This window comes from Rhyacophila brunnea, unplaced genomic scaffold, assembly GCF_057557595.1.
Source record: "Rhyacophila brunnea isolate RB1 unplaced genomic scaffold, BYU_Rbru_1.0 scaffold_15, whole genome shotgun sequence".
Taxonomy (NCBI): Eukaryota; Metazoa; Arthropoda; class Insecta; order Trichoptera; family Rhyacophilidae; genus Rhyacophila; species Rhyacophila brunnea.
Genome location: NW_028232806.1, coordinates 11926329 through 11943268, shown reverse-complemented (window position 1 = coordinate 11943268; position 16940 = coordinate 11926329). Strand labels below are relative to the sequence as shown.

At 34.2% G+C, this 16940-nt stretch overlaps 1 protein-coding gene across 6 annotated transcripts in view; it reads right to left on the bottom strand.

Annotated features, from left to right (window-relative positions):
* The window catches only part of chb (CLIP-associating protein), an 81575-nt gene that overhangs the window by 57558 nt on the left and 7077 nt on the right, over nucleotides 1–16940 (bottom strand). For all 6 annotated transcript variants that reach the window (XM_085942767.1, XM_085942771.1, XM_085942766.1 and 3 more), the window contains exon 3: nucleotides 9698–9911. In XM_085942767.1, the coding sequence (XP_085798893.1) occupies nucleotides 9698–9889 (192 nt within the window). In that variant the 5' untranslated portion in view covers nucleotides 9890–9911. The remainder of the gene's footprint in view (nucleotides 1–9697; nucleotides 9912–16940) is intronic.

Genomic DNA, 16940 nt, shown 5'->3' with positions numbered 1-16940 from the left:
TGTCTGAATACGATACAGCATATCTATCACTTTTTTATTGATTTTGGAGTAAGAAAATATGTTAGAATATTTCTGCTGGTTGGCCAAAAAGTGTAGTTTACCTTTACTACCTTTTGCCATTTCCAGATTGCTAACGACTCCGCTCTTAAAGAAGTTCTTAAAGTTTTCGACAAAAACCAGTTCCGAGAACAGTTGTATGTCCCCATCAGCAGTGAAAGTCTCACCATTCAAGACATTTTTCAAAGAACAAAATAGGCTGATGGTGCGAAAATGTACGATATAACACGATTTATTAAAACTCGATTTTTCGTCTCTGATTTGGCCAATTATGGTCGCTTTCATCCCTCCTACCTCAAATCCCCAGTTATTGTCGCAAGTCCAGGCGACCACCAGTTACGGGTCATCAGTCGACCGGGATTGAATAACAAGTAGTCACCTCAAGACAACGGGCGCGTGTAGACTCGTTACAGCTACGCCGTCGTTTAACGAGTAATTCCAAGCATACAGACTGATTCAAAAATTTAAGTGCATATCACGAGCGTGTCCAGTGAAACCGTAGTGGAAACCATAATTCTATCTAAGTCTCCGAGTAAACTCCGTTAATCGAATGCAAGTACTTATGTATATATTTATAAGTTGTGCTATCGTAACTGCCCTATTATTAACCCAAACGGGTGAAAAGGGTGACCAGATTCAACCTGACTGTGCTAGACGGAACTGAATAATCTGGCAAACCTATATGGTTTTAGTACATCAATTATCAGCTGATGTCTGACCTCAGTGAATTAAAAAACGAAATAGTTATTAAATACTTAGTAAAATAGTATCTACCTATTACGTTATTTACGGTGTAAAAAAAAACATACGTTTGCCACTTCGGTTTATTCAATATTTCTACGTAAACTTTCGATATTTCATTGATCACTAGGATCATTATAAATCTTTGAACATTTAGTTACCAACCACGGAAATAGGCATTATTTACATTTTAAAATTTTTTTTTTTTTTTTTTTAATTTATTAGACGTCTATAAAATGTGAAAAAGTATCTTGTAACCCTACCATTTTTTACGTTCCAGTGAAGCTTCATCTTCAATAAAACACACGTCATCTAATAATATAACACCGAAGAACATATTAGAAAATTATTCAGATAATTGATTCGGGGTTATGGTTACGGCCTCAAGCGAGGACGACAAATGGGCCAAATCAGCATACACCTACCAGTTTACGAATCGAAGAAATTGTGAAGATGTATACGTGTGCAATAAATCAACAAAAATCTTCATCAAACGTCAAAGATCCACTGCACCATGCAAACGTCAACAACAATAAAAGACTACTAATTGAAATTTACGTCGTCATAAAATGCATAGTACGTAGATCTCACATCTTCCCACGCCGAAAGTAGGCAATGCCTTCTGACAATATTCAGACGGTAAAAGCAGGACTACTACTGATTCAAAAACAGCAATTAGCATACCTACTCTGCAGGTAAAAATGCACCTAATCGAAGCAAATAAAAGTTTTGGCACTTCTAGTAAGGATATTCTTACATTACAATAAGTAGGTAATGTTTCATTTTATTTTTAATTTCTTAACATACATATTATTAAAAATTAATAGTACCTATGCAAATTAAACCGTGCAAATGAAAAAGCAAAGAAACATGCGACTTTACAAGTGGACTATTTTAAGTGTGTGCCATTCGCTTCCAACATACACACAGAAAAAATATGTGAATTTGAGTCACCCACGGGATTCGAACTAGCAACCCAATTTCTATGGATGTGGACGTAGAGGGGAATATGTACTCATAAATACCCTAAGCTAGCTAAAGGGGAATCAAAACGAAGGCCGAAATCAACGAATATGGAGTAAAATATTTTTCCCAAAGTCGATTAAATTTGTCTATACATTCAATTAAAAGATAAAAGGTAATTCGTGTTTCTTTTTGGGTATTTCACTAGTGGATTGATATTAGCTATCATTAGCACGTAGGTCTATTAAGTAATCAGAATTTCATCTCTTTAGTTTAGTCAATGTCCGAAGAGTACATAAAATATTTCAGTGCTGCAATACATATTAAATCAGGCATGTCCAACGCGTTGATGGCGGGATGGATTTTGGTCGATTGGACCATATGCTTTGAGTCGTAAAAATATAAAAATAGTGTACCTATTTATATATGTACACATTTTGAAGGGGAAGCATTAACCATTCCCATTTTTATTTCCTTAACCAGCTTACGTAAAAGTTGTTCTAGGAATGAGAAAAAGAAAAAAAGCTGTCGCTTTTACCATCGCGCAGTAGGCTCTTTGCATAGTGGAATAAGAATTTGACGATAAGTGCAATGAGTGTCCAAAAAAGACCAAAACTGCGTATGTCTTTTGTGTTTGTGAACGATAGTGTTGTTATTCCATTTATAACGCCATAATGTGCCTCTAATTCGTTTTAGTTGAAGAATGACAATGAGCACAGCTTTCTTGAAGTTAGACATGCCTGCAATAATTTGGAGTAGAAAACTGTGAGTACTTAAGAATGACGATAGCATCCATAACACTGCCGGCGATATTATATCTGGGATAAATAGCACAATAATTATTAAGAAAAGTGCTTAGCATAGTGTAACTAATGGGAAAATTTTCTTATCACGTTTACAAACTAAATATTACTAGGCAAAGCAGAACATCAATGAAAATACACAAGTTAGTAAGTTGTAAACAATAATATTGCAATAATATTGCAATAATATTGCGTTAATATGTTATCATGACAATAACATTGAATGATATAATAATTATTAATAATAAAACTGGCCAGCAATGTATTGAAAATACTATCAAAAGCCATGAGTAAATAAGACGAACGAGATAAAATGTAATATAAATACTGCACACGTTTATTTTTAGAATGCGTAATACTATTACGGAGAAAGTACATTTCTGATAGCAAGAGCTTGAAACATCCGACGGATATACAGCAGGCCTTGAATAATTATGAAGTAGCGAAGGATCATGTCGGCAATGGACGACAGTTTTAGGTAGTTTAGTTTCAACGAGGGAAAATCTCTCGACTTACAAAAAGTTTGCAGTCTTCGGTAAACGAAAAGAAAGATAATAATATATACCCATCGCGACTCGGCCGTAATATTATGCTAAATCAAAATAGCAATCAAAGAAAATTAATACACTCTGGTGTATAAGTATGTACCTACAACTTTGAAACCAGCGTTTCCAACTTAAGAGTTTTTCTTGCAGATCTAGCATTTTTCCATAGGCCTTGCAAAAATGCATCTAGCTTATGGCGTTTTTATTAGCGTTTTTTGATGCCTTCAACAGCTTTAAATGTGCTGAAAATGAGCTAAACATTTAGTTAAATAATTCATATATTTAATGAAGGTAGATCGGTACTTGACAAATTAAACAATACAATAAAACAATAGGAGCATTTTTGGCGTTATAGTGATATAATGGTATCAGATATTATAATTTAACGTGTGCTTAAGCATATGGCATTGACTTGACGATTATCGGAAATCCATTCTCTGGTATGATCTACCTAATTATTACTTTTCGTCGGTTATTGAAACAGTATTGAAATTTATTTTATTTTCACAAAATCTAGCGTTTTTCCTGTCAAATAGCTTTTTTTCGTACCCCGTCTGGCATGTTTTTGTCAACGACAGTTGGCAACACTGTTTGAAACTAAATGTTCGTTACAAAACAGTGTATATACGCCCGCACAAGAATTGCAAATGTATAATATTTACGAAGAATCAAAACTTCCTTATTAGTCATTTTTTAAGATTACAGTGGATTGACAATCATGGCACAGTTCAACAAGCGATAAAGACAACACTGTCATTATATATTCGAAGTAGAACCAATAACTGGCATTGCGATCAGAACAATTTCGCGCCAAGGCCTGACCATACAGGGCCTTGCAAGCACTCATACACTCCTGGAGTGAAAAGAGGAGAGAGGAAAAGAATTCTAACACCGAAAATATTACTTTGTAGTATCAACTGGTGACAAAATAATTTCATTATAATATGACGTATTTAGATTATTTACATTACAAGTCTGAACTGGACCGAAGGATACGGAATGCTGGAATGCGAGGGTCGCGGTCAAGAACTGTCGCCCCCGCGAGGTACATAATTTAGACACCGTTCCACCGGAGGATTTCGATTACTCACACATTCGCCTATTTATACTCGTACAATATGCAAACCAATTAGACTAATTGAAGGGTGTCGAAATTTTTCAGAAACTAGTTTATCGAAGTATAATATTAATTCTCAATAACCAAATTAGATGGTGTTAGAAACACCACCGGAATCGACGTATAAAACGGACAGTTATCTACTTCTACACCCCGCGGTAACAAACGGTCGCCCAAATATTAAGCAAATATAATAAAATTAACATCAATTAAAGTGCCTGTAATAATACAACAGGTGAGGTGATATGCCACATTGTCAATCGATTGAATACCAACAAAGAAAGAAGACAATAGGACACTATCATATTCATAATAAACGTTGTTAGATACAAAGTAAAAGCTACAATATGAATGGGTTAATTCGATGATCGTAATAGGATTAGTGGAAGACACAAAAGAAAATTAAAACAGGTAGGTAGGTGCATACGGAAGTAAAAATTGCGTACTTAAATACCAAGTAGGTATGTAGCAAAGATTATGTAGGTAGTATATAAATTCATATTATGCCATGCGATAGTTTATTGTACAATCGAGGATGAGAGAACTTAGATAATTTTGAAAACCATGTTTTGAGAAGGGTCCATGGTTAGGAGCATCCTAATAGGACCATATGGGCGGGCCTCCACAGAGTGGAGGTTTGTATTAGCAGATTTTGTTTTAACGAGAAATGGATATCAGCCACTTGCTCAACCTATTAAGGTCCATACTCTGACTCAAACACAAGTTGAAAAACAATATGTGTATTTGCCAGACCCAGAATTCAAACCCGCGACGCTATAGGCCGACGCTTAAACCGCGCGACCATGGTGGGGGTCTCAATAATTTACAATGGCATTAATTACTAATGCACGTACAAGGCCTAGTATAGTCAGGCCTCGACACGAAACTGTAATCATCGATAGCAGTGCTAGTTATTGCTTATACTTCTTAAGCGAAAATCCTCATTTATTGCGACCAGATTACTGCATTGCATTCGAAGATAATCAGAAACTGCCACAACTATTATAATTTGCAATTCAGTGCCACGGCCTGATGCGCGTAGCATACTGTGATGAATAAGAGGTGCTCGTAAACGAGCCTATATTATATAAACATCTGACTATCTGAGTATAGTAAAAAATGAACTCAACCTAAATTACAATAATGGTAAGTATTACACAATCACATTCAAGTCTTTAATTATTGCCATATCCTGCTAAAGATGTATGCTAAAATTTAATACCGCCAAATACACATTACGCATTTATCATCATACTTTTTGTCTCTACTACTCTCGGCAGGCTCCTCCAGAAATTATCTACATCCCGGACAATCTAGTGCGTCCGCTTTATAATTATTATTGGTTTGGTAGAGCATCCTCAAATTCCTCTTGGCGCAGTTCACCTATGTCGTCTCTTGCCATCAGGGAATGCTAAGTAAATCAAAAAATTAAATTACATTTCCATAAATGCGACTATTGCAAACTTTCGTTCATGTCTTCGACTCACTACACCGCTAATGCGTCCACTATAATATTTATTACGATTTTGCATGGTAGCATGTGTCCTGGTCATAGCCCCCACAAAGGGGGGGCTGACAGGGCTGAAGCCTGGGGCCCAGGCTCAACGGACGCCCGGTGTGGCGGATCGATCTGGAATTATTGGAAAAAAGTAGCCTGCGTCGCAATTTCACTTCAAGGACATTAACATTTTTAAATATATAGTTGTGCGATGCAATTTTTATTTTTTATGTTGATACTCAACAACTCCATCCTAGATGTATTAAAAAAACCGCTAAAAATATACTGAATATTTTTAATTTTACCTAGAACACTATTTGAAAAACGCAACTGTTGAGTGTCACACCGCATTTAATCTTAGCAATAGGTAGGCGGTCCGCTTCAGGATGTGGAGGCCATGATCCTGGTATATGCCGATGATCGCTGCACATTTAAAACCAGGACAACTCCGTTGTGCAGGCGATATCCCGAGGATAGTAAACTAAAAGATTCTTCAAAGCTATGAAATCTGGAAAGCTAGTAACAGACAGAAGACAATTGCTAATGTTTTGTCCAGGTAATTACTAAGCACATTGGGTCATACTTCATAATACCTACTGATGATGATTATTAATTTATTTGATCAGCTTTTTTTTCTCTAATAGGAATTTTACAGAGTGCCACATAATCTGTAGGCTCACTGTAATAATTTATTATGCAGCCAACATAACTAGCTATCAGATAACTTTGCATCGTATCAAAATACAGATCGCATATTTGTTTCGATACGGTTCAAAGATCCGAGACAGTTAACGGTTGTTTCACCAACAGCTCTTGAACAAAGCGAATGATGAAGTCTACCCCAACGGAATTCAATAAACAGATCGACCGCGGTAGTTCAGTTGTTGATATAACTTTGTGAGTTAAAATCTGGTTCGCGACAATAGTTTTAACACACCAATCGATTTCAAGAAGACAAGTATACCTATTATTATATGAACATTCATAATTCAGAAACACCTCTATAAAAAAAGACCGGTTTCCGGTCAATTTTGCTTTACCAAAATAGCCACCCGCACCCTACGGAACTACGACGAACTTAACTAATAGTTAAACAGTAAACTTAACTGAAGCATTTCTCAAATATCGCAAATATAGTATTTTACTAATAGGTATGTTTCCGGATTATTTATGTTCAATAGTGAATGTTACATTCTTAAATATTGTGAATTATTCGTTGAAGATAAAAAAAAGTTTAACAAGATATTGATTATGTTTCCCTCAAGCCTGATTATTTTTTATAAAAGATATCCACTAAAAATAATTAACCAACCGACTGTAACTTGCACTCACCACCAACGTGGTGAGAAAGGGGCCTATGAAGAAGCTTTGTCCGTGGGAGGCAAATTCGCCGAATGTGCAAAAAAAATTGACGCACATTATGCTGCACAGTCATATTATCTTGTTTGGTTGACTTTCAAGCTCCTTAATCCTAACTCCCTGGTGAGGTATGCTATTAAACCTGTGCCTATACCAGGCATGTCCAACTTTAATTAGGCTGTGATCTACCACTCTCCCATTGTATTTGTCAACTTGAATAAACGTATTATATTATAATATAATTTGCCTTTGACCATCACAAAGAAATACTCAACTTCCCAATCGTGGCGAAAATTATAGTTTTGGTCTTTTTTGCATTGATTGTCAAACTATTATCCTACTGTACTGCGCAATGGTAAGGGGAAACTAAACCTCAGTATAAAAGATTCAAATCTTCTCTTTCTCTCACGTGTGGCAATACTTGTCTTATTGAGTGATACGACGAAGTCATGCGGGTGTGTGTCCTCGTGGTTAATTTGAAAAAGACTCACGAAATCTGTTTAAGGAAATAAAAATAGGAATTGTGAATATTTCCCTTTCAAAATCACGGAATTATATTATTATATTACAACTGAATGTAGGTACACGCTTTTTACATTTTCACGACTCAGTTCCTATGGGCATATGGTGCGATCTATCCAAATCCATCCCGAGATCGACTGACCTGCACTAATAAAATATATCCTCACATAATTATTATGACGCAAAAGTAAAATGGCGTAGAGCCATTCGAAGTGTAGTATAATATGTTCGGCATCGCCATGAGAAATAGATAATAGTCGTCTTTATAATTCATGTAATTCTCAGAATTAGGTGTGTCACAAGAAAAGTGTAAGTATTTACCCACAGGTCTTTCACAACTACATATTGTAATTTGCAATTTTACGCATGCAATGACGTCATATAAATAGTTTTATAAAATATAACATCGTATCAGAACTCTCGTTGGCAAAGGTACGATATCAAGCAGTGTTTCACTACATCGGCAGTGTGACGGGGGCATCTCTATAAGGCGCTGAGCGAGCCGGACGGCCTCTATAAGGCGCCAGCTGTTTTATTCAGCGCGTACCTACTGAGAAGTGAGGTTCGATTCTCATTTCTCAGTTTTACGAATAATCCGAACGCTCTAATCTTGCGGATGGCGAATAGACGTATGACCGTCCAACCTACCTACTCCTAAAATAATGATTAATAATAGATGCAAATTGATGACAATCAAACGTATCAAAAATATATTCAGAATTACAGACCTGACCTATCCACACACTTTTTATAAGTCGATCCATAAAGAACACTCGAATCGTTGTACTGGCATAAATAATTATGTGTGCAGAAGGAATAACTAGGTAGATAAGTCATAGAAATTGAAAAATGAGTTGAAAATGCGAAACTAAACCAAAATGCGAACTTAGGAAAAGGACGAAGCGAATCAACGCTTCTGAATTAATAAATTTCACAAAGGAACTTAAGAATTCAGATTAGTAATGTTACGAAATTCAATCTATATTTCTTATTTCCTTCAAAGTGATTATAAATGTATCTCCCTTTTTCTTTTGCACATAGAATTAATCGGTCATGAAAACCAATAGACTTTCAGATATTATATTAAGTAAAATAAAAACAAGTTCTTAAAACAAACAATACTTGAACATTAAAATTTAAGAAACAATTATAAGATTGAAAAACTCAATCAATTCGTTTATATTTTAATTTAATAAAAGATCATTGATATCAGGCCTTTTTGATGTCATAGCAAAATGGATTTGCCTTCGGTGTCCAAAAATAATTGATGGCTGTTATTAATTTTCAAGTTCACATAGAGAAGCCTTGTTCACAAAAATATGCTGTTGCAAAGGGCCGCAGAATTTTGGTCGCTTCCAAAGTAGGTATGAAATTTTAAAAGCCTCTACGTTTTGAGTTTTTGACATGCGGAAACATAAGAAATCTGTCTTGTTCTGAAAATTCATGCGTGCCTAACTGATTGTAGTTTTGACCCTTCATTACAACCCAAAAAAAGCATATTTACACCAATTCCTCGACCACTCAAAGTGTTAATTAAGAATTAGCATAGATACAGTAAAGAAGGAAGTCAGAAATAATGGGATCTGAAATACCTAACGGGTGTCGAGTAACAGGCAACCCATCTCGAGTGTTGAAAAATATGGGATAAACTTAAACACGTGTCGAGAATTCGCTTGTCCTTCGTTCTAACAACTGCTCTCGGTTTATTCACTGACGGTTTATTGTATGACGCTAATGCAATATTGGTGTATTTGAAGGTTTCAACACACATTATTGCATGTATATAATGTGTCGTTCATTTTCGTAGGACACTCCCACATTCAAAACCCTGCGTCAAGATGTAGTGTGTATTGGGGTATAGCCTATCGGAATTATATTTATTAACTGTTCTGTGGTAAAAAAAAAAAGCAAGACATGAGTGATGCCTTCGAGATGTGTACCGACTTAGTAACATAATATTACGCAAAGAATAAAAAAAACATTTACAAAGAATCGATAAAAAAAACCTCACCTGCGCCTTTCGTCAGGATTTACATTTTACAGCACTACGGAAAGTCTGTATCGCACAACGGATACAAATGCAAATTCCTACCTTGAAGTTGCCGCCAGATATCCACGGCATCAGGCCGTCGACGAGCAGGCCCATGTCGTCACAGACGAGTTCGTTGGTGGTGTCCTGCAGATGCGCCAGCAAGTGCTCGCCGAGCATCTGACGCGTGCGCGGCTCCGGGCGCGAGAGGAGCGGCACGAAGCCGTCGAGGTTCGCGGGCCGCGAGTACGCCATCGCGGGACCGACCTACGCCACGCTGTGGAACAGGAAACAAAATTAGGGAAAATATCACTATTTGAAAATGCAAAAATTGAGCTGGGAAGGATACAAGTGGATAGGTAATCAAACTGAGTACAACGACATCAAAGAACGATCGGAAATGATCAAGCCACATGACCTTGAGAACCTGTTATTTTGGAATCGGAACCCTTGATTCTGAATCTTAAGATCACCAAACCGGGACTAAAACACCTTAAAAATGTTATTGTAACATTTTTTATCCTATTATTTTGGGTTGGGATTACATCGTTCACTCATTTTTCGGAGTCAGTTAATCGAAAACAAATAGTATGTAATTAAAATATTATTCATTCGACTTAGAAGACCTACCATAATGTTTTACAAACTTATATTTTACTAAGTAATATGGTTGAATAAACTCTACAAATAATGATGTCTATATTATTATGATCGACCAGTTTTGAAAATATGTATAATATATTTGAATACGTGTAAGTATATAAATTGTAAAAACATAAGTAAGTACTTAATTTGAAAACACCTCAGAAATACAAAAATCTTGGAAAAAATACGACGCCGGATAGGGGCTCGAACCTGTACCAATTTAGCTACCTGTCCTACGAAATTTTGAAAAAATTAACTATAGTCCGACAACTTTTGAAGATCGGTTGGGTTCGGCTGGTTTCAGCCCGTATTACACGTAGCAAATCATCAAAATTACTTTCAATATGAATAATTATTAAACTACTGTCCACTACAAGATCTCAGCGATAACAGGAAGTCGCTGTCGCGTGTAGGAGATTTCTATGTTGTCATTTTTTGAGAAAACAAATCCGGCGAAATTAGGTTTTTAATTTATAACAATTCTATTCTCAGTAATTCACGTAGAAGTCGAATTATTATTCGATAATCAACAATAGAAAAATGAATTAAAATAATTTCACCTCTTATTATTATTATTATCCGGTTAAGTGCCCAAAGCGTCTTTGGACGCCCTAATTACACCAATTCTTATGTTAATTACTATCAATTAACTAATTGCGGCATAGAAAGGATTAAGATAGTTATGTTTATTAACACTGGGTAATTATTGAGTTTGGAAGGAAATAAATCATTAACCCATATTAACTGATTATATTGCTGCAGGTTTTTATTAATCAAATGATTAGGAGAACATAAATTATGACTTAAGTAGAAGAAATATATTGATGAACCATTTTTTTTAGATTTAAAAATAATGTCTTTTAATATATATCATTATAATTGTACTGTTTTTTCATCACTTTTAATTAATATTCGATCACATTAAAAACAATAACTTCTCGTGCTTGATTTTGTAAAAGTTTTTTATAAAACCCAGATCACGATGGGGTATTCATTGTTAAACTCTAAATATACTATTGTAACGTGTAAAACTGACTTTTCACACACAGACGCAGCGTTTACACACCTACTAGATATATGCGCACGAAAGTAAATGTGCTTCTGCGCATGTCTGTGCTTAAGTTGTTTAGCTATAGAGATAATGCAATTGAGGCTCTTTACAAAATTCGTTGTATTAAAAAGTATACGTATAGTTTAAGAACCGGGACCGAAGTCCATTCGATTTACTCAATGGATCCGAAACAAGAACCAAAACTTCCAAAGATGTGGGTTCTAACAATTTTGCTTGTGAAAAATCAATGAACCAATACTAATTTCCGAAATAATGTAAGTTCGCAGAAGGCTGAATTACGCAGATTATTCATATTACAGCCAACAAAACAATGTGAAAATGTTTCCAATCGCCTTAGTACCTACTATCAAAATTTCATCATTTTGTCTTCGGTTTAATTAGCTATTTCTGTCAAGTGTTTTTTTTTCCATAACATATATTATATTATGACGAAAATACACAGTAAGTATACTTACATTATGCAAAAATACTCGACAAAAATAAAGACCATTAAAATAAACGGGTGGCTATTAGAAGAAACAGAAACACGAAAAGAAAGAAAGAAAGAAAGAAAAAATATTGCCGAAAAGTAAAATGATAACGCGATGACATAATAGTAAAAGTTGACGCACGCGACGAATAAATTTAATACATTTTTATCGAAAGTTCCCAAGAGAAGTTTCGCAGGCGACCTTCTGAAAATCTATATTACTTATATAAAAAAATGTTAATGTATATATTTTTAATGGATCCGACATCCGAGTCAGTTGAATCAATGCGAAATATTCACCTTTTTAATAACAAAAAATATTTAATATACTTAATATAGTAAACTTGTAAGGGGTATTTTCAGATTATGTAACATAATTTAATTTGGAATGGTTACATATTATAAAGAAACAGTTTATCAGCTCATTTTATAGAAGATTAAAAAAAAAACAAAGGAAGGTCGCAAATACTTACTTTTTTTTCTTTCGACCATGTCCGATCCTAATAGGATCATATGGGCCTCCACAGAGTGGAGGTTTGTATTGACAGATTTTTGTTTTTACGAGAAATGGATGTCAGCCACTTGCTCAACCTATTAGGTCCATACTCTGACTCATACACAAATTGAAAAACAATATGTGTACTATGTGCGCATATACTATCCACTCATTTTATAGAAGATTGAAGACATATTCCATCACTTGCATACAAACTACGTGTATACGACAATTTTATTTATTTTCAAATGTCAGAAAGTGTCATTTTTAAAACGAGTTTTTGTTTATTGATTGCTACGAATTTAAAAACCTATCAAAACAACTTGGGTGCACTGAGATTTTTTTTAAATGTATGAATCATTGCTTATCTATCAAAATTGCACGTGAAGAGGGCAACGTAAACAAAAGCTGCTTAAAAGAAATTAAAATTTACTACACCAGCATATATGCAATTATATCGAAGTGATTGGACCTACCTGCAGGCATGTGATGGTATTATTGGTTCATGATAAAACTTGGGTGCCCTCCGAAAATTTTTAATGTATTTTCTACGTCGACTTTTTTTGGCCAGTGTGTATAGATCTAAGAATTGCCATCATAAAATTACGTGTAAAGTGGGGAAGCCTAACATTAGTAATTTATTTACAAATTATTTTTTAACAGATCTAATGGTATATTATACACCTATCTTCTTTTTCCGTCATGACTTGAGAGTTGGAACTTTCAGTTTTTATAAATTAGTTATCTTAGGATCGTTCTGAAACTAAGATTATAAATAAACCGTAACACCAGTCAACATATCGTCTCTGTTCTGGCAGAACACACTAATACTAGTTTTGAGTAATTTAACTTTGAAGTTGTTAACATGTTTGAAATGGTCTATCATGTGAGTTTATTAAGTAATCATAAAAAGGATGACTTTAAAATAAAGACTGTTTATTTATTAAGGTTTCCAGACGGTAAAGTTTGAAATAAGGAACATTTTGGTATAACTAACTCAATATGACATTTTTTCGAATTAGTGTCTTCTGCCAGAACAGTGACGATATATAACTTAAATTAAAGGATTAACTACATTTTAAGAAACTATGCATCAATACCTGACTATGCATATATATAGGTATATGAAATAGATGAATTCATAAGTAAAGAAATGTGGTTGACACAGTGGAGACAATTTCTCAATTCAGGGGAAATCGACGGGACATAATCATAGCGAGGATTCCACATGACATGGATCAAACGTGTGCTACAATGGAGAAAATTTAAAATTAAATTTCCCGAGTGGGTCGGCCAATGAGAAGACATTGAACCAAAGATGTTAAATTTTCTTCCAGATGTAATCTTACATTGGTTCCCTATCAAATTCACTGAAGCAAGTTCCAATTTATCGTAAGTGACACTCTTATGCAGCAAACAATAAGTTAGCTCACCGCTCCACAGAATTTGTAGAAAATTAGCAGACATGACATCATTCTTTGTTTCGCTTTCAAAAAAACAGTTGGTGTCGCAAAATGTCGCACCGCCATGTGTGCGGAGCTGCTTTTTGATTCATTTATGCTAGCCGCGTGACCTCACTGACCCCGCCATGACCTCGCCTATGCATGGAAGAAGGTTGCAACATTATGCCCAGTTTTGATTTACTAACAGTATTCGTGGATGTAGTCTACGTAGGTAACGGCGCCGCGAGACTGGAGAGACGGGGTGACAGGGAGACAGTCAGTGGCGAAGACTCCATACTAAGAGATTATTTAAAGCCTACCTTCCTAAAAAAAATATTTTTTAATTGCATATTAACGTATTTCAATGATAACTTGAGTGTTTTATATTCCACAATTTAATTTGCCCACGATACTTGTCGTATATGTAGGAATGTATTATAAATCGTCTCTGTTCTGGCAGAACACACTAACTGGAGAATACTAGTTTTGAACAATTTGACTTTGAAGTTGTTAAAATATTTGAAATAATGGTATATCATGTGAGTTTATTAAAGTAATCGTAAAAAGGATGACTTTAAAATAAAGACTGTTTATGTATTAAGAAGGCATGTTTATGTATTAAAAAGGCATGTTCAAACACGCGCGTCAATATCATTTTACTCCCTACTTCAATTATAGTTTGTCAATTTATGGCTACGGCCGTATGTTGTAGCTTAACCACTGGGGAATGACAAAAGAAATGGCTTATTTCAAAAAAACACTACCTTATTCTTAGGTCAATAATTATTATAAAACAATCATTATTCATAAGATGTTTATCACACTTGAATGGTCAAAGACATAGCTTATAATAAATATCTTTAGAATCATCTTCAAATGTGTTAATCTTGCCGATTTTTTGAATAATAAAATGCCTAATTCTTGTCAAATTTGGGATCACAGAGATTATCAATATAATTTTTTATCGTGAATATTTTACAAAAATTATCTCGTAATAAATTATGCTAATGGTTTTATAAATGCGTTTAAAAATTAGTAAATGTAAAAAATCTTAACACCACTGCACAGTTATGTACCGAAATATGACTATATTCTAAAACATTAGAGCGAGAGGTTTAAAAGAATACTATTTTATGTAACAAAAATACTTTATGCAGACATCAAATGTTTAAAATAACTATAAAGGATAATAAGGATTCAAAATTATATAAATAGATTATCTACAACGTTTAAGGAATGTCCAGGATCATGGTTTGAAAATACAATAAAAACTCAATTTTGACCTTCGACGAGCATGTCCCCCCTTAATAAGATAATTTAAAAAATATACATGGCATTTAATTAGTTTGTTTTTAAAAATACATAATATAAACTCATCGCTCAATATAATATAATATATGGTCAGTGAGCTATTAAAATTTCATCGATTTAGAGTGTCAGTAGTAATATCGTATTATTTTCTTATTTCCCGTAAGCACACCTGACATGTGTGCTTTTTTCCCCTATCTCCACAGCCTATCTCTTTCCAAAAGTCACCCTTCACCACTGGGGATAGTAGTAGACTCACCCATGATGCCAGTTGAAACCGGTTGAAAACTCTCAATCCTCTAAAACCTGCGGTGTTAATACCGATTAAGTAATTACTTAAGTATTGTTTTAAATATTTACTTACTCTATATAATTTTGAGAAACACTATTTATATTAATTTATCACGTGAACATGCGATCAAAAAAATAAATACTTAATGATTAAATAATGACATAAGCCGTCTTTCCAAATACACAAAAGAAAGTTCTGCCGGCCGGCGTGGTACCTATCTGCATACAAATAATGGTTAATGCTGTTATACATTTCCTTTTAGTCAGATACATTTAAGTGTAACTTTTTTCTAGGAATAAAAGTCATAATAAGTGGCATACGTTTAGCGACGCTACTACTTTTATAGATAGAAAAATAATAAAGATGACCCCCATAACCATCTGGTTAAATGTATTTCTTTTATATTATTATATTTGTCTTGATGTATCTGTAACGCATGAGAGAAAACATAATATTATTTAAATGTTTGAGAGAGAACGGATACAGGGAGAAGACGTATGGGGTAAGGTGAAAGAAATGATACCTACACGTAAACGGAAATTGTAAATTTAAAAAATAAACTGACACGAAAATAAAGGAATCGTTTATTTTATTTATTAGAATCGAGTCGTGAAATAAAAACAAACCCCAAGATACTCTCATAATAGTTTGACAGATATATTACAGTGCAGTACTATAGCATATGCCCACATCAACTAAATTTAATATATTATACGTAGTTGAGTATAATATTATAGAAAGTATTAAACGACATTACAATAATAATTAATCTGTGACAGATCGATGGGTGATGATGTCTAAATGTGGGTTTAAAATCTAATTTCTGTAGCAGAATCACATCCAAGAATGTTGACATGTGGCACTGCCACCTAGAATTTTTTTCTAGTTTGACAATATTAATGTTGAAACGAGATTGTAATTATTATTAACAACATACTTAAGTACTTTGAGATAATACAAGTAATTAGTGACCGAAGTGTACTAATTATTAATAATAAAAGAAGTATCTATGTCATGGTTTCCGAAACTATGGGTCGCGAGCAAATATTGAGTGGGCCCTCGCCACTGTATACATGAATTAAAAAATAGGAAGTGATAAATAGGATATAGATAGATAGATAACTCATTGATTTATCACAAGATACGTCACTGAAAAATAGTTTTAATCGTAAACAAATAACGAAATTCTGGCTCTCAGTTGCTGATAATTATCCTTGCCTTTTCGATGAAGCTATGAAAGTCCTCCTCCTCTTTACTACCTCATATCTATGTGAGGTCGGATTTTCGGCTATGGTTAACATTAAAACTGAATACCGAAATTAATTGGATATATCAAACTCACTGCAATTAAAAGTAATTAAAGTTGAAGTTGATGCTAAAACTGTAATGAAGAAAAATAAGAAACAAATACAACCTTCCCATTGAAATAACTTTGTAAAAAAAACCTTGAAGGTTTAGGTATTTAAGTAATATTTTTTTTTTATTTAAGTTGACTTTCTTATTTCAACAGTATTTCATTCATATTGGTAACACTCATAAAAAATATTTTTTTTTATTTCAATTAGAACAAATAAGACAGCAT